Source organism: Apteryx mantelli, chromosome 9 (assembly GCF_036417845.1).
Source record: "Apteryx mantelli isolate bAptMan1 chromosome 9, bAptMan1.hap1, whole genome shotgun sequence".
Classification (NCBI taxonomy): domain Eukaryota; kingdom Metazoa; phylum Chordata; class Aves; order Apterygiformes; family Apterygidae; genus Apteryx; species Apteryx mantelli.
In genome coordinates this window covers 16,318,103-16,341,565 of record NC_089986.1, presented here as the reverse complement: position 1 = coordinate 16,341,565, position 23,463 = coordinate 16,318,103, and the positions used below count along the sequence as shown (strand labels likewise).

The following is a 23,463-nucleotide window of genomic DNA, read 5'->3' as shown; positions in this document are numbered from 1 at the left end:
TAAACATTTTTTTTTAATTTTAGCCAATGACCTGAAAAATCATTATTGATGCAATGCAAATTTTAATCATGATAAATTTGCATGGATGAGCAGAAAGGAGATTTGACAAAACAAGATGTGAGCTGATTATTATTCTTTTCTTTACCCCCCCCAAAAGGAAGTCAGTCTTGGGCACTTGCAGATCTCCCCACGACTAATACTTCACCTCACCTGCCACTCAACACAGTGGTACCACGTGCGATAAAACAAGAAGCGGAACAACCGGCCCTCACCGACAGCCCTTGCGCCCCGGCGGCCAGGCGCGGAGCTTGTTTGCTCTCAGCAGCATCCCCGGGCTCCGCCGGCTGCCAAGGAGCAGAGCCAAGGGCAGGCACCGGCCTCCAGGCAACGGCAGCCCTGGGGGGCTGCGGCTCTCTCCTCTCCTGTGCTTCAGTGCGTGGGGACACCCGCCACGCCTGACTTTGAACGCGGTATGCTAACGGCTGAGGCTCTGGGGGCATTTCACTGAAATAAGGAGAAGTCTGCAAAACGTCCCGGTTTCTGATCCCTTACTGGGCGCAGTACTTTCTCTAGCAAAGCGCTGTTCCTATCAAAGGTCTGCATCATAAATATCCATTCTTTGCAGTATTTTAATCTATGTACGCACATACATGTGTATGTATAATTTGCATATTCCATAAACACTCACAAAATGAAATTGTAAATAATTTCCTGGCTGGAATAATGAAGAAATTTTAACTAATTTCAAAGCCAGACTAATACCTGTTTCTAAGACCAGATACTGAATAAAGTAGATGGCTTACACTCACAAACACACCCTTTTCAGAAAAAAAAGCCCTACTTTTTTTTTTTCCTGAAATTCAGTATCTCGTTAGTAGAATGTTGCTACTTATGTGGCCTTTAATAATTTGTATTATCCCTTTCACTGTGGTTTTCCTATGTTCCAGGCACATTTGGGTAGCTCGTTCCCTCTCAGACAGGAAAATTCACACTCGTGAATTACGAACGTTTGCTTGTTTTACTTAGAATCCAAATTCATTCCTTCGAGGATATTTTAGAAAGGCTTTTCAAGTTTGCTCTGCAAATACAAAGACTTTGTAAGCAATAACTTACAGATGATTCTCAAATGTGTTTTACAAGTGCGACACATGGATTTCAAGTATATTGACCATCTTACAGTAATATTTTTCCTCTGCCTTACTGATTTTGTCAGAAGTACAGTAGTGGTTTTTTTAAAAGCAGCTTTTATAAACGCCTTTCTGATTCAGAATGAACAGTAAGGCAGGAAACAAAGTGGAAACAAGGTAACCTCGGGGGGAAACTGAGGCTTTGGAATACAGATTTTAGAAATATTAATCCTTAAATCTTTCAAGCATTTGTTTCCTTAAAAGCTATTTAGAAAAAGGAAAAGGCAATCCCACAGAAACACTGATGAAATAGCCATAAGAATCACATATACTCATATTCTGAAAATATTAAAACACATAAGGAACTCTAGCGTATTACTAATTTAGCTATTTCAGTCTCAGACCTGTGTGTGACTATACCAAAAAATTAATTTAAACAACAACAATGAATTAAATTCAATAAATAAATAAAAAGTTGAACAAATTTAACAAACAAACAAAAAGAATAAAAACCTGTGGTATGGTGGATGGGATGACAGTGGTCTCAGCAGGGACTGGAGGGACAGGGATCACAGGGACAATGGGAGAAGAGGAAGAAACAGCTTCTGTGGGCTAAAAATTACCAATAAAATGTCAACAAAATAACAAAAAGTCAAAACCAAAAGCATTCAAATTTAACAGCTTTTAATTTTTTAATATTCAATAGCATATTGATTTGAAGACTATAGACACAACTGCAGACAGACATCCTTAACCACATTGTCTATGATGGTGCACCCAACAACACGCTAATGTCAAAGACTCCAGGAAAGCCTTCACATCATTTTTTCATACCAACTTACCTTGCAGTACAGAACAGTAAGACTTTGGGGTGCAACAGAAAACCTTTCCATGTCAGTGGACCGGCTCAGACTTTATGGGGGCTGCTTTCAAAGCAGAAGCCCTTCATCATTATACAGTAGCAGCAAAAGGAGGGAAACAGTCATTCAAGCTGATAGTACCAAACAAAACCAGCACTCCTTTTTGATAGAGAAGGAGAACAAAAAATACTGTTTCCCCTAAACTGGGCTAAAATGAAATAAAATCTCTTAGTCAGCTGAGTGGAAGACCCTGACACATTTATTCCACCTTTTCAGAGATCTTCATATAGGTTTACTGTACAAACATACACCACACCACCTTCATTTTAGTAAGAATTTGCATTTGGGAATTTTAGATAAAATAACAAAAAAGCTGATGACATAAGCTACAAGGGAAACAAGATTATAAATAGCATTCTGGGCTGAACATTGACAGCTTGCTGACAACCAGTATCTTAACATCTCAAAATGATTTGAATCAACAACAGAAACTACTGGCACCTATAATCAAAATTATAAGCTGAACTATGGATCAAAGCTCTTGCAACTTAGTTTTTCCAAGACATTCTTGTGATCTTCAAATAAGCTGAAGCTTAACAAGAAACACAAGAAATTTACTAAATCCTGAAGATAAACAAAAAACCCAGAACATGAAAGTATTAAAAATATTTTAAAAGGTTCTGATGTTTTAATAAACAAGGCAAAATACTTCAATAGCACAAACCAAATTAAACAGCAAAAGCAAAGAGTAAAAAAATTTAACACCACCCAAGAGTAGCAGCCCCTACTAGACATATGTATTATATTTATACAGGTGTTTTCAGCTCAAAGTCAATCTATCCAAAGTGAACAGCTGATAAAGTTGCAGTTACTGAAAGATGTAAAAACACATGGAAAGATATATCTGGTAACTTGAAAGATTATTACTAATGACACTTAAACACTTTTATATCTATGGTCAGCAGTACAATTCTTCAGGTATTAAAAAAAATAAATAAAATGTAAATTGGTCTAAAGAACTGATAACAGCCATTTCCCAGGGGCCACAGCACGTGCCTAGTGCAACAGAGCTCCAGTTACAGGGAGAGCAACGATACAAACTTTAGAGGACAGATCGAATTAACCAATTTGAGCAATTAAAGTATAGCCTCACACACGCAGAGAAACAGGCCAGTCTGTTAAATCTGCCTCGTTCCAAAGTGAGCAGCTTCACACATGTGCACAGAATAAAAATCCTATTAAGGAAAATTTCAGCTATATGCATATTACATGTCAAAACGTAACAATACTATGAAAAGTTAGTCACTAGTAGGTTAGAAAACTCCAGTTTTACAGGTGTCACTCCTGGAATAAGTGAAGATTAAAAAACCAAACCCAAAACAAAAAACCAAAAAACCCAACCACATCCTCAGTTCCAACATTTGAAGTCGTACTGGCTATTGCAATACTTACCAAAGTTGTTCTTAATACCAACCACACACCCTCCTACCATTTCAATTAGCACAATAACTGGCACGGTAGGAGCTGATCTCATTGCGGGCCAGACAATCTGCAGACCCACCTTTGCACCAAATGCCAGCCTTATTTTCCTACTTTTTTCATCGTCTCAGTTCCCAACTTCTTCGCTCTCTCTTGGGGCTTCTCATTCCCCAATGCCTCAAGAACCCTGCCCAAGCAGTTCCAATTTTTATCCTTATTATTATTTTAAAATAAATTTTCATTTTCCAAGTCCTTTTACTCTTTAAGGTTCCAGCCTCATAAGCTGATACTATTACCACTGTATTTGTCATTTCTGCTGTTAGTTTAGTATCCACAGACTCTTAAAAACCCTTTTGCTGCTTGGCCAAGCTCAACATCAGTGTTTATGAGTCTCCTCCATTACCAGGTGAGGAAGAGAGAGGCGACAACGTTGCCAACCCTTTTCACGGGATATGCAAATCAGAATAAGATCAAGCTGTCTTCATCTGAACATGAAAGCTTCATGGAATACAATAAACCGATGTAGGTGCTATGGCTACCACATGGAAGGCAGGAAACCAGAGGAAAGCAAGCCCAGCTTTGCAACAGACTTAGGCTACATTACTTGAATTTTACTGCTCATCTTAAAATTCACACATTACGCAAGTGGAAAAATATCCAAATACTTCCAAGTTTGCAATTAAACAGGAATCATACAGGATTTCTTTAATAACCTATCTTAATGAAAAGCCTCACTTTAACTTTAAAAGCCCTCTTTTGCCTTACACACAATTCCTTTACCCTTGCATTTGATACAGACTGGAGCACTACGTGAAAGTAAACAACTTTTGAAAAAAGAGTTCAAAACAGAACAGCTTCAATGGAGAGCTGCAAAGATGACTAAGGGAGCAAAGATCTCTCATTTGAAGACAAAGAAAATGAGCAAGTGGCTTGGTTCAACTAGCAAAATACAGGTTTAAGAGGAGACTGCATTCTTCTCCCTGAAGACACTGGTGGGAGGGAAGTTTGAGACTGGTAATGGGTTATATACAAATACCATAGCATACAATAGCGCATAGCACACAATACAGGTGAGGCACAATCTCCGTCTGTGCATGCCGCGCATGTCACTCAGTCATACCCTTGCCCACGCTTGCTTTTTTCCCAGAGCTGGGGTAGTGCTTAGCAGATAGCCTCTCACCCCAAGGTGGGAGCACAGACAGTTCACACTTTTTCTTTCCTTCCCTTTCCAAACACAAATACCCCTTACTTGCCTCACAGTGAAGCAGCAGAACAACATTTTTAGATGTGTGAGGTCTGCAAGCTGTAGAAAGTGTGTGGATGGGGAAGTGTGTCATGCTGGAAGGTGGGAGGGAGGAAAGACGACACTGTATAACCCAAGAAAAAAGGGGATGCAAGCAACCTGCAGTATCTACTTTTTCTACAGCCCCATCACCTCCCCTTGGAAAAAGCCCAAGCAAGACCAAATCAGCTAAGGTGAGGTGAGGGAGAAAGGTGATCAGTGGAAGAACTGCTCCTGTTCCCAAACATAGCACCCAAAAACCTACCCGATCACTTGACAGCTAAAGAACAATGGAAGAAATTACAAGATTTCTAACCAAAGCAAGACAACCTGGAACATCTTTCTAAACAGAAGGAGAACGCTAATTATATTTTAGTATGGAGCATGATCAGCCTGACAAGGATTATATGGTACAGCTGTGAGAGCAGCTGAAGAAACTCGAATTGCCTGGGATGTTGCTTTCCACGCTCTGCTTCCCAGGAACTTCCAGAAAGGAACATGTTTAATGTTTAGGGATTCTCCAAACTAATACACTGAAGTAGTCTTGGGGGAGAGAAAAGGGGGGGGGGGAGAAGCTTACCCCCAAGATAACTTTAAACAAAGATGCATCTGACCACAGCATTTAATAATTCTGGTTTAAATGGACACAAACTGATCTAAACTACAAAGAAAGTAATGGGCCTATTAAAATGTTTATTTTGACTATATATGAACTATGTTACACAATCACAATAGATTATCACATATAGGAATGCATGACTTGAACAATAACACAGTCAGCCTAACAAAATGTGCTAACACCTATACTAAAAAGTAATTCTGTTAAAACACCATGGTAAAACTTGGAGAAGAAAAACAAAGCAAACCAAGACCTTCCTCACCTACAGCAGATTACTGTAGAAAACAAAACACTGTAAACAGCACAACAATCCTAACGGGAAAACACAATCAGAAGTATTTCTTTACCAGGCAGCTTTAAATTTCATGTATCACATCTCTGATTTCTGATTATAAAGTAGGGGGGGGGGAAGTAATTGAAACATTAAGTCTGTAGAAATAGTAGGGGTAAAACTACAGAAAGAAAGAGTATGGCATACTTCAGTTTGCATCAAACCCACCTTGTCTCATTTCCTAAGCAGCATACAATCTTATCAAAATGCATATCTATAAGTACTGAGTACAATACATACCTTTTCCAAAGAACAATTAGAGCACGAGCCATCAGACATCCAGCCACTAGTAGCTTTTACTTTTGCTGTGCTTTTTGTAGGGCTCTTTTTAACACTATCACGTAGGTTTGTAAACTTTCCTCTGTGCTTTGAAGAGGCTGGCAGCGTGGTTGAACTAAAAGCTGTAGCAATGTTCAGTGCCTGCTGCCGCCGCCGCCAGAGAGGCTCCTTTGGCTGCGTAGGAAGATTTTGACGCGTTCCCATTCTGGGGCTCCTTATTAAATCAGTTAGCTTGAACGTTTCCATTTCATGCTCATCTACGACACCACAATATTTGTAGTTGTGACAGTAAGCAGTCATGGAACTAGCAATACAAACAGTCCTTTTTGAAAAAGAAAAACGAGGGGAGGGTAAAACAAATATTGTTTGCCGCAAAAGTTTCAAAAATGTTTTCTGGATTATGGTGATAGGAAGAAACTCTAAAATGCTGTTGCATCTAGTACTGTATTTTGTGTACTCTATTTAAAGAGCACCATTGAACCACCACACAACTGTCAATTTGCTAGGCATAAATGATCAATGCAATGCACAAATTATTGAATAGATGGCAAAAGTCATCTGACTTTACTAAAAAAAACCAACACACACCCACACCCAAAGTATGAAATGTTATGTTATTTTCTTTCTCACATAACCTCCTACTATCCCTAAACATCAACAACCTCAACAACAACCTCACAACTTCTCCAAGTTCTACAACTACTAAATATGCCTATTCTTCTTCCTTGCGTACTTTATTAGGTGGGTTGAAAGCTAATGAATTTAAACTTTATGATGAAAGGCATAAAAATTGTGAAGGGGAAGATACGTTGTACAAGATATCAACATTAAATCAAGGAAAAAATTCTTCAGACCACAAAAAGCTAACGAGTAGGTTTACTTCCTCAGTGATAGTAGTATTAAGAGTTGCATTTCAGTGAAATACAGTAGCATTTTCAGATCACAATTTGAAGGTGGGCAGTGTTTCTATAAATCAAAAACTAATAAAACGTGGTTATTAAAAGAACCTAAGTTTATTCAGTTTTTAAAATAGCATGATCTCTATATCACACTTTTACCCTAATTTTCAAAACAAAAAACACCAAAACAACTCTTCTCCCTCCCCCAAAACACACACAGAAAGAGGAATGGGTTTGTTGCGATCATGCTGACAAATATTTAACTTCACCAGCCAATTTTAAATCAACCATCCTAAAAAAAGAAAAGGGTCAAAAGTTAAGTTCCCAGAGTCCGCGTGAAAATTGACAACTAAACAGACACCGATAGTATTAGCCCCACTGAGGGAGGAAGCAGGCTAAAGTCGGTGGTTAATACAGTCGTCTTGCCAGCGGACACACAATGAGCATGTGCCCAGCTCTGGACACGCCACAGCAGGTACCATCTGTCTCTTGCCCTATGGGTCTGTTCTAGGAAGCCGCTGTGAATTGGAAACTCGGGCACTGGCTAGGGTGAGGACGAAGGACATCAGCCTATAGGAAACAAAGCTCGATTAGGTCAGTTGCACACACTGCATTTGGAGAAAACAGAGAAATTTTATCAGTTCAAAGCATTAAAACATGATCGTTCTTCATGCCATTATACACTTTCCTACACTAAATCTGAATATTTAAACAATACGAGTCACCATAATTTTGCAAACAAAATAAAAAACTTGAAATCCAGACCTAAGTACAAACATCTCCAGTTATCTATAGCGTGCATATTAAGAGATAAATCAGAACTGACAGATGCTCCACTAATCACCAAGAGCTGCCATGTCTCATCTTCTACCCAGAATGGATGTAAACAAGAGCTGCATAACATGTCATTAATGCAATATTCAGAAATGCAGAGGCAGAAAGGTTTCTGGCCGGTGACAGGAAGCTGAAGATCTGTTGGTCATATGAACATTCGCAGATGCGAGTATGCATATGGAAAGTACTAAGGATCAGTACTAAGGATCTTTTGTCTTTGCAGTATCAGGGAAATGGATGACTGTGTCCCACTAATACAGATGGGCAGATGAATCCTGGTTGTTCTGTTCTAGACAACCCAAGAATCCCTAAATTTGATTATAGGAGCACAGAGAGAGTGGAAGAAGATAAGCATGTTGTGAATGTGCATATAGGCAAACAATTCAAAAACTGCCTATCGCAACTTTTTTCTCCTTCAAGAAATATCTACACATGCCTTAATACTGAGCAACCGTGAGACACATTCCCCAGCCTATACAGATTATCCATAAAGAGGCCATATCTTGTTTAGAAGTCTCTATATGAGTATCGTGTTCAGCAATAATGTGCCAAATGGCTGCTTTTGTAGATCAAAACAAGCATTTTTTTCAGAGACATAATCCAAGATTGCTTGCGATCTAACAAGCTGCATTCATACCATCCACTGTACTTGTGTATCAGAACTCTCAATTTCCTACCCAGTGTGACATTGTCTAGATTTCTAATTCCTGAACTATAGAAAGGAAGAGGTAAAGGGTTTTCCTAGAAGGTTTTCTTCTTGGGGGGGGGGGAGAACACCCAAACACATTATGTTCCAGGTGCAAAAGGAATGTCTTATTCCTGAAGGCATTGGGTTTGGAGAAAACATGTAGGCAGACTAGCCTCTTGATTAAAATAAAGATCAACTTTGGAACACATTAAGTGAGGAAATGAGGGCAAGTTCTTTTGGGGTGGGAGTGTTAGACACGATAGTCTTAGAAAACAGTATTTGAAACCAGGTTGCCTGACCTCCTATCATGTTGTCCTCCAAGCGAGAAAGGGGAAAACACAAGGGAAAAGAAGAGGCATGAATTCACATCTCTCCAGCATGCTTTCAGACATGCTGACTTGAGTGGCAAAAGAAAGAAGATGGAGCAGATCACTGGTGACAGCACAGTATTTTTTCCTGGAAGTCCTCATGTCTCTGGTCCCCAAGATGATCTCAAGGTGATTTATCAGTAGGGTATCAATGACTAAAAAAACAAAGCAAACTCAAAAATTTGAAGGCACATGTACTTGCAAGAGCAACAGTCCAGGCATTGAAACACAGCCAATGACAAGGAGGTTCATGAAGAATACTTAACTGACCCAGGACCAAATGATAAGCTAGGGCAATCTCCAGTGAAAAAAAAACTTAGGCAGCATTGAAATTTAGTGCTATATGGGTATGCAAAGTGAATACAGTGTCTTGGTCAAAAAACTCATGGGAGGAAGGGGGGGGGGAGGGAATTCACATCAAAGCCTAGTAGGCTCAGAGAACATACAATAGCAAAACAAGAAGGAAAAGGGGAAAGCAGTGAAGGCAAGAAGGGTGATACTCACAAAGATTTGACATTTGAGAGTCACAGGGGCCATTCTGCCCAATTACATTCACATGTGGGGCATCTAAGGCAAAGCCTGCCTTGCAGTCACACCAGTAGGAAAAAGCCCTCTGGTAGAGCACTAGGACATAGGCATAATTCAAAGAAAGAAAAAAAAGAGTTACATAACTAAAGCAGCACAGGTTTGACAAGATCAGCTTTTGACTGCTAAGAGCCTGAACTGGCAAATGTTGTCTATAGACTGTACTAATTAAAAGCATGAACTGCTTCACTCTAATACTAAGTCCCATCTAAGTCATTTTTCATAACCAGAGGGGATTCAGGATCAGGCTGTGCTTTAATGTTATTTGCAAACTGTGAATATATTGCTAACACAAAGCTCAGACATCAATACTTCATTCTTTTCATTGCTACGTAAACAATGCACACAGATCACTTTGACTAGGCAACCTACACTTTTCTTCGAAAGTTTAATGGACACTTGTTTCAGCAACCTCTTAAAATGCTAATAATCTTTTACAAGCAATATTTCTTCAAGAATCATTTTCTCTCCACATTCTATAATACTCATCCAATAGCTGGATAACAGCAGAAAGTGGAAAAAAAGCACTATTACCTGACTAGCAACAAGTGTCTATTGCAAAAGTCTTTTTTCAAGACTAGATAAGCCTAAAGAACTAACTTCCCTTATTTCAAAAAGGCAATGCTGGTATCTAGGAGAATCCTCTGAAAATGACTTTATACTCACTTCTCCTGTTGGTGTTGAATAGATACCACACAAATCAACAACTTATATTAATATAACTTGGCTGATAAAAACAAGTTCATCTTCATTACACCTTTCTGAAATTAGAAAGCAGAATATCTGTCAAAGTCAACAAAACCTTACAAGTAGTAGGAAAAAAACATTTTGATTCAATATCCAGTGGCAAAGCTGAAAATAAATTGTGTATTTTCTTTTTAGATATACATAATTTAAGGTCTGGCGTGACACATATCTGAACTAAACCCTCAAACGGCACAGGACATCTCACTAGTTTAGCTGGCTCTTTATTCTTCTCTAAGAGCTTGCATCCATCTTCCTCCAAATCACCAAAGACAACACTCATGTAAACATACCTTCTGGGCTTTGCAGGCTGTTCAGTAGGGTCTAAAGAGAAAAGCATAAGACACAACTGCAGTCCATCCTCATTTATCATCCCTTTTGGCTGTATGCTGCCCAGAGCATCCAAGTCTGAGTATAGTTAGCATTAACATTGCTGCATGGCCTTTACCACATTCCTCCCTGAGTCAGTGCCATTTTGCAACCTGCTCAGCTCTTTAGTACCTCATTGTCAGTGACATTAGTTGTTAAATAATGAATTTATGTCATAAGTATTTTTCCTGAATATATTTTTCCAAGATACAGCAGCAAGGGGACTTGGAAATAAAAGACACAGCATATATCTCCCCATTGCCAAAACAAAGCTTGACAGAAATTAAGTAAAAAATTACAAAGTTTCACAAGAGCAAAAGTGTAGAAACATCTGAACATAAACATTCATTTAAGTTTTGACTTGAAGTTCCCGCATGAGAAACACCAAGAAATAGAATACTGTTACCATGGCTCCTGATGTTCCCCTTCTACTGATTCCTTTCAAGTGAGGAAGATTCTCTCTTTTCAGTGGACCACTATTATGCATTTCCCAAGACTGTAATACTACAATAACTCTCCAATTTTGAGAAGGATGCCATATCTGACTATTTTACATACTGTGGCTAAAACCCAAATGATTTAAAATACACACATTTGTTTAGCTTTCTAACCACTGAAGCTTAGAAATTACTAACTATTCTTGTATCATGAGTATTCCTTTTCTTTTGGTCGGGAGGAAGGAGGAAGAGGGGAGAACCACAATGTTGTTCAAATTCTCCTGTTTAAGTCAGCATACTGCATCCTATTTTTCAAAGATAAATTGCTTTACCACAAGGTCATAAAGAGACTGAGGTAAATTATAAGCTTAATTATGGCCTCGATCTGTGGACAGTTACAATCAAGTCCATCTCCCATTCTGCATTTATGTAAGGGTGAAGCACTTCTGGCTTGGGGTTTTGCTTCTTCCACCCCTTCTTAAGGGACTCTCCCTTCCCTGTTCCTTTCCACTATGAAGAAAAGGCTGATTCCTGAGGTTTCCTAAGGATCAAAGAAAGAAGAAATATCCAGATCTCCACCTGGATGCCATCCAGGTCTCTCCAAGGGCAGTTTGGACAAAAAGGACAGAAATGCAGATGAGCCTAGTGTTTGCTGGAGTATGTCTACATGAAGAGATGCAGGTTATTACATAATGGCTTTACTAAGAGATGCCTGGAATGGACAAGCCACCTTGCATCTGTAACACCAGCTCATGTAAGTACTGTAACAAGGATATGAAAGTTTTATTTGAACCCCAGAGAAGAAAAGGTTCATGCACCCTTGCAGATTAACAGGACTAGCCTGAATGCCTGTCACTATTTTAGAATTCACTTTTTCAGAGTAAATCATAGTTTTTGAGTCGCATGTATGTGATCATTCTATTTTAAAGACACACAGCTGCCATGGTAGATTGGTAGATGTGACTAATCTCCCCTGCCCCCCCAGCCAACAAATTGATTCTCTAACCTAGTTTCCTCCTCAAACCCCACAGCACTTTGCAATGAACTCAAATGAACTCAAAAATCCAAAGTTAAAACAGAAACAAATAAAGAGCTTTGAAAGTGAAAACAGTGACAGTAGAATACTGGGAAAAAATCACAAGACAGTGAAGATGACCTGAACTGATTTACAGACAAATGAGCAATTTACTTACTGTCAATTCTTTATTGTAATCTTCACCTACAAAAGCAACCCAGCAAGGAACAATTTGCACCATAATTACCAAGCAGAAGCAAAGCAGCAAAGGTAGAGACAGAAAAAGACATTTACTTGCTGAGGCCCAGTAAGCAATTTTTAGCGTAGAGATTAAATAAAAATGAAATGTTATATCTACGAGCAAAAGGATGGGAGAAGACAGACTGTCTATTGGTTTGTGGCATGATTTTCTACTCTGTAGCAAAGTAGAACTTCGTGTATTAGATAAACAGGCACCTGCAGAGTAGCAATAGTGAACCTGGAACTACACAGCAATCAGCAGCTCATTTCACCTAGTATCCAGTGGCTGTTTGAGGAGTTAAATCTTTCAGGTGCCAAGAATTTCATGCAAATATGAACAAGAGTCCTGAAGTTTCAGCAACCAATAATCAGTCCTGTCCCTCCCATCCCTCTCAGAATCTAAACATGGACCTTACAGACTTACCTGCATCAGGAACAGTGTTTCGTACAGAGGAGAATACCAGCGTCCTCCTTTCAAGTCCGGTATTCTGAATGATTTACCTCAGCTCTAACTAACTTTTAATTAGTTTTGCCTTGCCAAACCTCTCAAGAACTGTTTAAATGATTCAGTGACATTCCAAATTTGCAATACACAAAGTTTAAACAAAGTTAATGTTGATTTAATAAAGGTAATTCATAATCATGTTTTTTCAAATACTAAATCAATATTTAGTACTGAACAGAATGCAGCAGGTTAATCATCTGTATTCTCCAAGCGACTTAGCACCTAAGCTCAAAACAGAATACAAAGCTACTTATTTAGGTTCGTAAGTCCTATCAAGAATGAATTTAACGCATTTAATTTACAACTTAAAGCAAGGCCTAGTAAGCACTATTTAAATACCAACAGCCTTAAGAATAGTAGGTTTCATTATAACACTAGAGAGTCCACAAAGAAGCTCAAGTAGTGTTTCAGCATCAGAAGGAACTTGGGCAAAGAGAGAAAGTGCTTTAAGACTTTATTACAGAATAAATAATGGCAGCTCTAGGGTGTCAATATTTTCAGCTTTTCAATTCAAGACATAAAAGGTATTCTGTGGTAGGAAAGTGAATTGTGATAGATTGTGTTCGCTCCTGAGAACACTGTTAAATCGAAATACAACCATAGAGACTAGTTACTGTTTATCTGCCTTAACAGAAATGACACTTCTTATAAGGTCAGAAAGCACATAAATCCTCACTCCTTCCCAAATTGCTCAGGCAATAATTAATTCCTCCTAGACAGCATGTTTATTTGCTTCTTTATAAATCATTATAACAGGAAAGTTGACCTATATCTAGCTCTGATATTAGGAAGGAATTTCTCTCCAGTACTAGAAGTATGTCAATTAACTTGCATTCACACTACTTTTCTCCAAGATTTTTTTTTTTTTATTGAGTACATCTGTAAGAAGGTTATTCATAAATTATGAAAACTATGCATTTGAACCTCATCTCATCCAAAGCATCATCATTTGTCTTAAGTATCAGAAACACACAGCCTCACTTACTTAAAGCATATCCCCCTCACCAACGTCTGTAAGGGAACAATCTTAGAACAAGGTGCAACAACGTGATCTAAAGGAAGTCAGTGAACCCAAGTGATTTCCTTCTGTTTTAAAACGGGTTATTATTTTATTGACATCGGTATTATTTTATAAGCAATTTATTATCTGCACAAAAAGCTTTTTATCAAAATAAAGAAATTTGCTCTAAATCACTGAGCATGAACAGAAAGTAATTTAATTTACCTCACATTACTGAGCAACAAAAATCAGACATGAAAAACATCTATAACCCATTAAACGCATCCAGAAAGAAACATAAGAAAATTTTGGAATATTAATGACTTGATTTTTCCATAGCTTTTTATTGCTCTCCAGCTGCTTTGCCTTTTTTTTGCTCAGAGCTAAGGCTAAAATCTTTACCATACAATTACTAGCTAGGTACCTCATCTGATTTTATCCATTCTTACACCATGGAAACATTGGAAGCTACCTCAGAACTTGCTTCCATGACAACACGTGGTGATAATACAATCTCAAAACAGGTACCATTACACAGCACATCCCGTCTGTACAATGAGTCATAAGAGTCCTACAGCATTTCAGCAAAATAGGTAGTTTGTCATGTCAGTCTTCAGTCAATTAAAACACTATAAAAGTTATAACAGACTTAATGCCTAGCATTACTTGTGCAAACTCTCACTCCACAGGTAAATAAAAAGACCGAATTATTTCTTACGATACTCTGTTTGCCAAAATTTTCTAAAGATTTCAGTACTTTTCGGCATAATTTAGAAAAGAATATAACCTTACACAACCTTGCAATAGAAAACAAACATTTATGTGTAATTTTAAGTCTACAATATTGACTAACAACAACATGTTTTTAAGAACAAGTTTATTTATAAACGGACTTATGCTCCATAATTATCCACTGATGCTTTATCTGGATTTCAGGTTAATTGCTCCATGGCTCTAGAAGCACTAAGGCAGCCAGTTCAGATCTGGTTACCTGAGGTATAATGATGGCCAAACACTACTCTGCTGCTGCTGTATACAGAGAGCCCAGAAGTGGCTTAACCTCGCCAGCGGGCAGGAAAGCAGAGTCAAGGAGCCCCGGATTCGCTCCCATTCCATACAAAAGCAGCCAGTTTGTCTCATTAACTGGAACTAGGCCAAGTCCAACACAGCAGCACCAAAATGGAGCTAAGGAGCCCTCTTGGACCCAAACAGAGTGCAAATGCCTTTAGATAGCTCCCTGCAAGTGCCACGAGGGCTCTTCTGCTCAGGGCAAAAATGCAGGAGCCATGCAATGGGGCTGAGCACGGGAATCGGCACCTAACCTGGGAATAACACACTGCAGTGACAACCAAACGGCTCTGTAGAAATCAGACCCAAAAAGCAAGATTTACTAATTCTGTTTCAGTGCTAGCCATACCAAAGGCAGCCTGGGTTCACATAAAGGCAGAAGTGTCTTGTTACCACCCTTACCAAAACTCGTATTAACGGGTTTTGGTGTGGCATATCCTTGCCTCATTTACCCTGGATAAAAGAAATACTGACTATATTGACCTGAAAAAAGTGGATGACAATAATTACAAGAAGTTAGTTAAGTTCCTCAGAATACTTTAAAATACTTGGTGGGTGGGGGGAAGAGGTCCTGAGCTAAGATTTTATGAAGAATCAAAGATTCATAGAATTAAAATAATCTTTGCAGAATACTAGTTTACACAATCATTTTTGCATATTCCTATTTAGCGCAGATAATTAAAATGCCAAAAGATAGTCTACAATAAAACATATAATGTCTTTAGAATTGAAATATTTGAAATTCTTCATTTCAAAACCTTCTCTAGAAGGGGTTGAGAGGACAGGGTTCTGACTTCTGAATTGAAGATTCAGGAAAATCAAAATAGGATTCATCAGATACAGACTATTTGAAGAAAATTTTGCAGTTTTATTTCTTATAACCCCTATCTAATTCCAACAATACTATACAACACAATTCTATTAAAGATTCAAGACCTTAAACATTCAAAAGCTAATCAACATCAAAAAAATCTTGGGCTACTAAACTGTTTAAAGCAAGGAAAAAGAGGAGGGAGGTTGTGCCCTTCATTTAACTCCCTACCACAGAGCAGTCACTCAAAACACATATTATTCTAACATCCCTGGAAAGACAAGTTTGGGGGCTAAATATACCTTTAGTCAGACCCCAAACAATTTTTTTTTTTTTAAACAGGTGTGAGGGCATGTGTCAAGTCCTAAGTTTCAGGCTCGCTTTGGTAGGTGAAGGTTCAAAACAGTTTCCCCTACTCAGGACAGTGCCCCAACTGCTATTTATTCAGACTGTTTCAACAGGCCTGGCCCAATCCCTGCCTGCCTCTAGGAAGAAAGGAATAACTAAAAAAAAAAAAAACAAAAAAACCACAAAAAAACAATAGGGCCAACAAAAGAACAGAAAAGACAAATCTGACTCTTCAGTCCAGGAGAAGGGTATATCCCTAAAGACAGAACCCCAACACCCAGTTCTGTTTTCCAACACTGTATGGCATTAAACATCTTTGGATGAAATGCACAAAAACAGGTGCCAGAACCCAGAATTTCCCCCCCCTCATTAGGCTACAAAACAAGCAGAACCTGCTCTTTTCCTCTTGAAATCCTTGCCACAGGATGCTGTTGAGGCTCCACAATTACAAGCTTTCACGAAAGGTGCTGTGAAAGTCCTCAGAGGAAAAATCTTACCTACTTTACCTGCTTTTATATTCCTCCCTAGTCCTCTGCTTTGGCTGCTGCTGAAAGCGGGACACTAGGTCTACCACATAGAACCACTACCAACCATGGGACACCAGCTTGATAGACATCTCAGTACTTTTCCAGCAAAGTGAAAAGTGCAAAGGAAAGATGATTTTTTTAGTATGTTCTACGCCATCTGGCTGTGGTTGTTCAAGGACAAAAATTCATAAGACTTGAGAAGTACAAGACAGGTAAAGAAACACGGATGAAACAAAAAATTAATACTGCGAACTATGAAGGAAGAAAGTGGATTAAGTGTTAGCGTTAAAAATAGATAACTGTTCAACTACTTCAAATCTCAAGAACCAGAAAACAAAATGTGCTTTTTGTGCTGGCTACTGAGGCTTATACCCAAATTAGTAACTGTCAAATACATTTTCCAAGCCCAGCATTACAAGAAAGTATGTGAAAGGAACAATGTATGGCATAAAAATTAACACCAGAAAAAAGCAAACTGTCAGCACTGCTGCCATTTCTCATTTATGTTAGAACATAAGACGATGCATATCAATGTATCTGTTGTCTTTAGAAGAAAGCATAGCAAGACACAATGAGAACGTTTCCGATTTAGGCATGCCTAAGGACAGGCAGGCAGGAATTTATCTGTGTTAGATGTTTCCCTAATCACATTCTCTGACAACTCTTAAACTAAGCACTACATCCTTCCCAGACGCAGTCCACGATTCATTCCTGCCATTTTGATCATCTCATGACTCTGAAACTTCACTCGGGGGACTAATCTAACTATCAGATGGCATCTTCTTAGGAGACTCAGATTTTAAGGTCAGATGATTGTGGTCACTGAGCCTGACACCGAAAGGCAAGATAAATTCAGATTCAAATTCCTGCATCGCACCCATAAATTCTCACTGAGCTTCAAAACATCCTCCAGAGATTTATCCAATTTTTATCCAGCATAATTTATTCAGAGGCATCAAATAACACAACTCACTACAGACACGGGCAAATTATTCTACTAGTTAATGTCTCTCTCCATTAAAAAAAAAAAAAAAGCAAGATACTCTACAAAAACAGTAAGAAAAACTGCCACATGGATGAGAGCAAAGGCCTAACTAGCCCAGATCCTCACCAATACCAAGCACTAACACATGGGGAAGTAGGATGTATACATAGTAACATTTGCCCAGAAAACTACCTCAGACTGAGGTTCAGCAGGTTAAGGACCTTCTTAACTGCTGTCTTTAACAGCTACCTGGGTCCTCCCCCTTGCAAGTCCATCTAAGCCCATTTTGAACTCAGGCCCTGTTTGAATCTTCTCTTCTCCACAGCACTCGACAGCAATGAGTTTCATAATTTTAGCAGGAGCATGTCTTCATACAGTACACAGTTATGTGACAGATTTAGCGCAAGAAATCTGTTAAATCGTTTCTAACTGAGAACCTTCTCCACTTCCTTGGTGCTTTTTATAAGCCTCCATCACACCCCTCTCAGCTTTTTCTGAACTTAACAGTTTTAGTCCACTTAATCTGTGCCTACAGCACAGCCTATAAGGCTATTCCTCTGATTATTTTTACTACCCTTTTTCCTTTTTACTTCTATTGTATCCGTTCTAAGACACGGTGAACAGAACTCCATAGAGTTCAAGATACAGACACACCAGAAAGACAAGGTGGCAGGGTCTATGATATTTTCTATTTCTTCTTTGGTAATACTTGACACTCCATTTACCTTTTTCACTGCTGCAGAGTATAAGGAGACATTTCCAGAGAACCATCTATGACAACTCCAAAATCTCCTTCTGGAAAAGCAATAGCTAATCTATACCCTATCACTATATGCACATAAGCGGGACTATCCCTCTAATTTTGCGCCTCATTCATTACTATACAACGAGCTATTTTTGTGCCCAATCATTCACTACTGAGATATGTCTGCTATTCTCTGCAGTTAGTTTACTTAACCTGAAAAAAAATAAAATATATATATCAAACACCCAATTGCCACCTTACAATTTCCCCCACCACACACACGCACATCTCAAACTATTCAGGAATATGACCTTCTGGCACTCTGGTAATATCTTTCCGGCATGAAAACTGCTCTGTCTTACTGCTTATTATATTCTAACCAGTTAAGAAAAAAATCTGCAAGACATACTCCCACTTTATCCCATGACACCATTAATTTCTTTAACAGCCTTGGATCCAAGAACTATTATTTTCAAAGGCTTTTTAATTACAGTGACCCTCTGATGACCAGATGATCCCCTCTAGATTTTTATCTACACGTTCCCTGTTTTCAAAGTCAATAAAATCTGCAAGGCTTCATTTCTCATTAGAAAGACAAGTTGCTTTCCCTTCAATATATCTGTTTATCCATCTACCTACTAATTCTATTTTAATAATAAGGAATTTCTCACAGTTTGTACAACATGAAATCAGACCTGCTCATCCGTAGCTCCAGAGAATACAACTTAGTTGTTTTTTTTTAAGGCATCATATTTGCATTTTTTTTTTTTATTCCAGGAGTACCCAGGCAGTTTAAACATAAAAGGCCACACACCATATAATGTACAGTTCAGCCATGTTAAACACAAGATTTCTTAAGAAATCTTGAGTAAATGTCATCTCATATTGGTCACCTGTGCCTCTTACCAAATTAATTTAAATTCTCTTCTATTGGCAGCTGATTTTTATTATTTTTTTTTTTAAATACAGAAATAAGTCACAGGAACTACCCCAAATTCAAGTGTGGGACAGCCCTAGCTTTTATACAGCCTTTTAATATTTGTTTTGAGGTATATATTTTGGCATTCCACTCTTATCTAAGAACATAATCTAGGGCTGTGCTACCACCCTCCTGATCAGACAGTATTGCACAGTCAGCCTGCATACCACGCGATTCAGGATTAAACTACTGAAGTGCTGGTTCTGCAACAAGTCTTAAGGTGCTGAAATTTTAAGTTACATACAGAATTTCCTTCCAAGTGTTTATTGTTTAAAAAGAGTAGCAGAAATGATAGAGTTGAATTAAAATTAAAAGCAGTAGTAAAGAGATGAGTTGTAAAATAAGTATAAACTATTTTTCAGCAGTTTACAGCTTCCAAGTAGCTGTCTAAAGTCATTATATTAGATGCTGAATCAGAGATTGCGATATATTTTGATATTTTTTAAATTATGAACCTTATTTGACATTATGCTTCATTTTACATAGAAACCACTTATTGCCCTAATCTATTCTTTATGTACATTATGTCCCACTAAGCTTCTGAGATGTTAATTACATTAATCTCCTCCTTTAAAATTAAACTTTCTAGTTCATCCATATCAGTTTTTCTGTCTAAATTTGTCTAGCTTCTGTTCCCAGTCTTGGAGCTTAGATGCCTTTTCCTACTAAATAAACAAGCTTTCTGGTTTCAGAAATCTATCCCCATATATTTATTTATAGTCTGTGATCAAATCATCCCGACCTTCCTTTGGACAAACCAAGCAGAGGTTCTTAAGTTTCTCGTTTTAAAGAAGGTCTTCCTGAAAGCGATCTACAGTTACAATACCTTTTCTGAAAACACTTTCCCGATTCATCAGCATCCTTTTTCAAGCCAGGATTCAGACTGGAGACTGTACATGTTACAGCAGCACCCAAAGTTCCCTCTCTCTCCTTCTCCAAAGATAAGACTGGTTCTTACCTGTTACATCACACTGTGTATTCAGATACAGCTAGTTAACTAAGAAAGATAACTACAATTTACTTAGTAAACTAAACTTGCTTTGGAGTAGAACTGCACACGAGTCATCCAAGCAACCTTACCCCTGCTCCCTACTTCCTTTTTATCAAAACTAAACCCTATTTCCTGGGAGACACATAATACAGATTGCTCAGCTAACTTCTTCTGACATCACTCTTGGAGAGAAACAGTTTAGATAAACAAACAAACACTGTGTGGCAGCACTGATAAAGTGAATAAAATGAGGAGAGGCTGTAAGACTCATCGGCAACGCTCCCACAGTATAGCAGCTTCCAGTCAGCACCGTGCAAGGCAGCTAGAAGAAACTGGAAATTCCACAGCCAAAGATAAATCCTGTTCCATGCCCCCATCTTAGATAAAACATCTGAAGTCATACTAAAAAAAACTGACACAACTACATAGATACTGGCCTCCAATAACAACATTAACTTCTACACAGAGTTTAAAAACTAACGGCAATCTAAAAAAACCAAGAATCCTCTTAAGTTGACTTATATACAGAGACATGGAAAAAATGGATGAGTGTTTCTATTTTGACAGTGTCAGAAATAAAATTTAACCTATTTTGTCCTGACCTTTTAAAATGTTATCAGAAATAAGGATAAGGTGATCAGGTTTCTGTTAAATCATTGTGTAGATGCACTATTTCACAAAAAGCACTGTTGCAAGAAACACTTAGAATATGTACTGGAAACAACAGTTTAATGGAGCAGTTTAATGGAGCAATAAACAGAATATTCATAAATGCCAAGATCAGCTTATCAAAGAGACAAAACAAGTCACAAATATCTGTTATCTGTCTGGAGAATGTATTAGTTCAACTACACCCTAATGTGCAGCCAAACATAAAAAAACTGAAGAGCAGCAAATGCACAACTGAGACAAGCTGTAGAGCAAGCTGGGTAGACGAGAGAGGCAGGATACATGCAGTGAGATGAAATTCAACACCAACAACCAAAGTCACATGGAATAGCAATAAACAGAGCAGAGACACCCTGAGGAATACCAAACTGGAAAACAAGTCCAAAAGTGCTTTGGTGGGTGGCAAAGAGATAAAAAACAAAACAAGAACGAACAAAAACCCACTTGGAAGATTCCTTGTCCTATGTTGACTATAGTCCTTCAAAATGCTTTTTTGATATTTAGCCTAGCACGTGTGCATGCATGCACAGACGTGAAGCTTGTACATAGACAGAAGCCTTTAGTCTTTCAAAAAGCAAGTGGTACAACTGCACAAGCTCTGGACCCCAGCAGTCTATAAGGGCAGAAGCAAGCACATGGTTGTGATATATGAGAGTACCATTAAAATGGCAAGAAAAGAGGACTGCAGTTCACTAGAACAAGTGCTCCCCAAGTTCCTCCCCCTCCACCTCACCTCTCCAAAGAAAAAGGTACAATAGTCATACTTAAATGCATGTCAGCGTGGATCAGGTGACTGGCATACATCATCTTCTCAGAAAATGGGAATCAGCCCTATCAGTGAAACAGAGATTAGAACATCACGTCAACTTTAGCACTTCCTCCAGCAGCAACTTCCAGTAGGCAGCATTTGTAAAACATGAATGAGGTACACAATGCGTGTGGCTCAAGAGAGTCAGAAAGCACTACTGGGCTTCTTGTATCAGAGTCCAAGCAGTTACCAGAAGATATACAAGCTACTTAGTGTCAAGGTGTAATCAACCACAACACACAACACCATGTAGGTCTCAAATATATTATCCCATATTAAGCAACAATTCCTGTTTCATATATATTATTCTACCATCTCTGAGACCAATTTTCTTCATTCCACTGATATATCACCTTATGAACCTCGGATGGAGGACAGGAAAAGAACAGAGAAATACAAAGTAGATGCTTATCAAGGACTAGGAGCTTACCTAATATTCAGAGTTGTTTACCCTAGTTAGGACCATTTCTGAGCACTGGAAAAGTATTTAGATGAAGGAAAAAAGATTCAAATGTTCATACAGAAAGCTGAACTACAGAAAAAATCCTTTTCAGGAAAAATGAAAGATCAATAGCATACCTTCTTGACCCAAAATTTTAAGAAGTGATTGTTATCCAGAAAGACAAATTCAAGTACCTCCTCTGTTCTGGAAGACAGGGGGAAAGTACAGGCTGCAGCAAAGGCTCTAGAAAGGGAAGCAAACTGTTCTGAGAAGAGAATGTACAGCTAATGTCCAGATAAAGTTTTAAATTTATCTCGATGTAACAAGATAACAATCTCTCTTCTGGAGTTACTCTGAGTCCCAGCAAGGCTGCAGACAAAGTTTACCGAGATTTTGAGTTAAGTATAAACTAAAAGTCTCTTAACTGCATAATGAAGATTCAGATATCATGTCAGCCCTCAGATGTGGATGCAGATCATTCTAAAAAGACGAAGTCATGTTTTCTAATAATGTCTAAGACACTTCTGTTGCCTTAACTTTTTAGGACTAAAAAAAATCATCTTGCACATCCTTCATCATAATTGAGAGTTCTTGACATTGTAGACCAAGGTAGAAGAATAAGAAGAGGATGGTGTTTACTCTAGATTCAGTGCTTCTACCAGACAGTCATTTACTTAATAACTGTATTAACTGAAACATATACAGCAGCTCTGGCAGCAAAACAGAAATGCTATACTACTGGAGCTATGTTAGAGCTGTTTAGTAAGCTGGTGAAAGACACACTGGTCTGTATTTGGCTTTCAAAACACTTAGTCAATCAATACAAGCCTCATCTGAGAGGACAACTATCACAATACAAAATAAATTAGAGAAGTTATATAATAGTCCTAAAGAGTCCTACCTCTTTCAGAGGCTTCCATTCACCGGGCTTCATACTGCAAGATACTGTTAGTCCACCTGAGCTAGTTGCTGGAGTTGAAGATGCTGGATTAACAGGGGATTCAGTGCCTGCCTTGCTTGAAGGTTCAGAGTCTCGGGCACAGCGGAGACAGAGAGCCCCCGCAGTAGCAGTACTCCAAAAGCAAGACATTTTGTGCCCCCTTTTTCTTGGCTTATCGGATTTTTGACTCATTCTGGAAAAAGTAATTTTCTTGAGAAACAATGGAATAGAAACATGAAGAAATTCTGCAATCAGCTCTGAAGTGAGGGGAGAAAACAGGCGAGAGAACGTGGAACCTAGAACCTCTGGAACTGCTGCTTCCCGGCAGCCCCAGCACTGCTTCTCGTCTTCACGGCTACGCTGCAAGTGACTCACCAAAATAACACACTGCATATGCCAACATCAATATCACATGCATGGCTTCAGGAAGGAAAACATACACATACCCCCATTACTTCATTAACATACTAGTTAATTGCAAAAGAGGAA

The 23,463-nt window shown here is 38.5% G+C and overlaps 1 protein-coding gene across 6 annotated transcripts in view; it reads right to left on the bottom strand.

Annotated features, from left to right (window-relative positions):
- DLG1 (discs large MAGUK scaffold protein 1) overlaps nt 1-23,463 on the bottom strand; it is a 176,774-nt gene that overhangs the window by 73,988 nt on the left and 79,323 nt on the right. For 3 of the 6 annotated variants that reach the window (XM_067301829.1, XM_067301830.1, XM_067301831.1), the window contains exon 5: nt 1,641-1,739. The exons of the other annotated variants lie outside the window; for them this stretch is intronic. In XM_067301829.1, the coding sequence (XP_067157930.1) occupies nt 1,641-1,739 (99 nt within the window). The remainder of the gene's footprint in view (nt 1-1,640; nt 1,740-23,463) is intronic. 6 annotated transcript variants of the gene reach the window in all.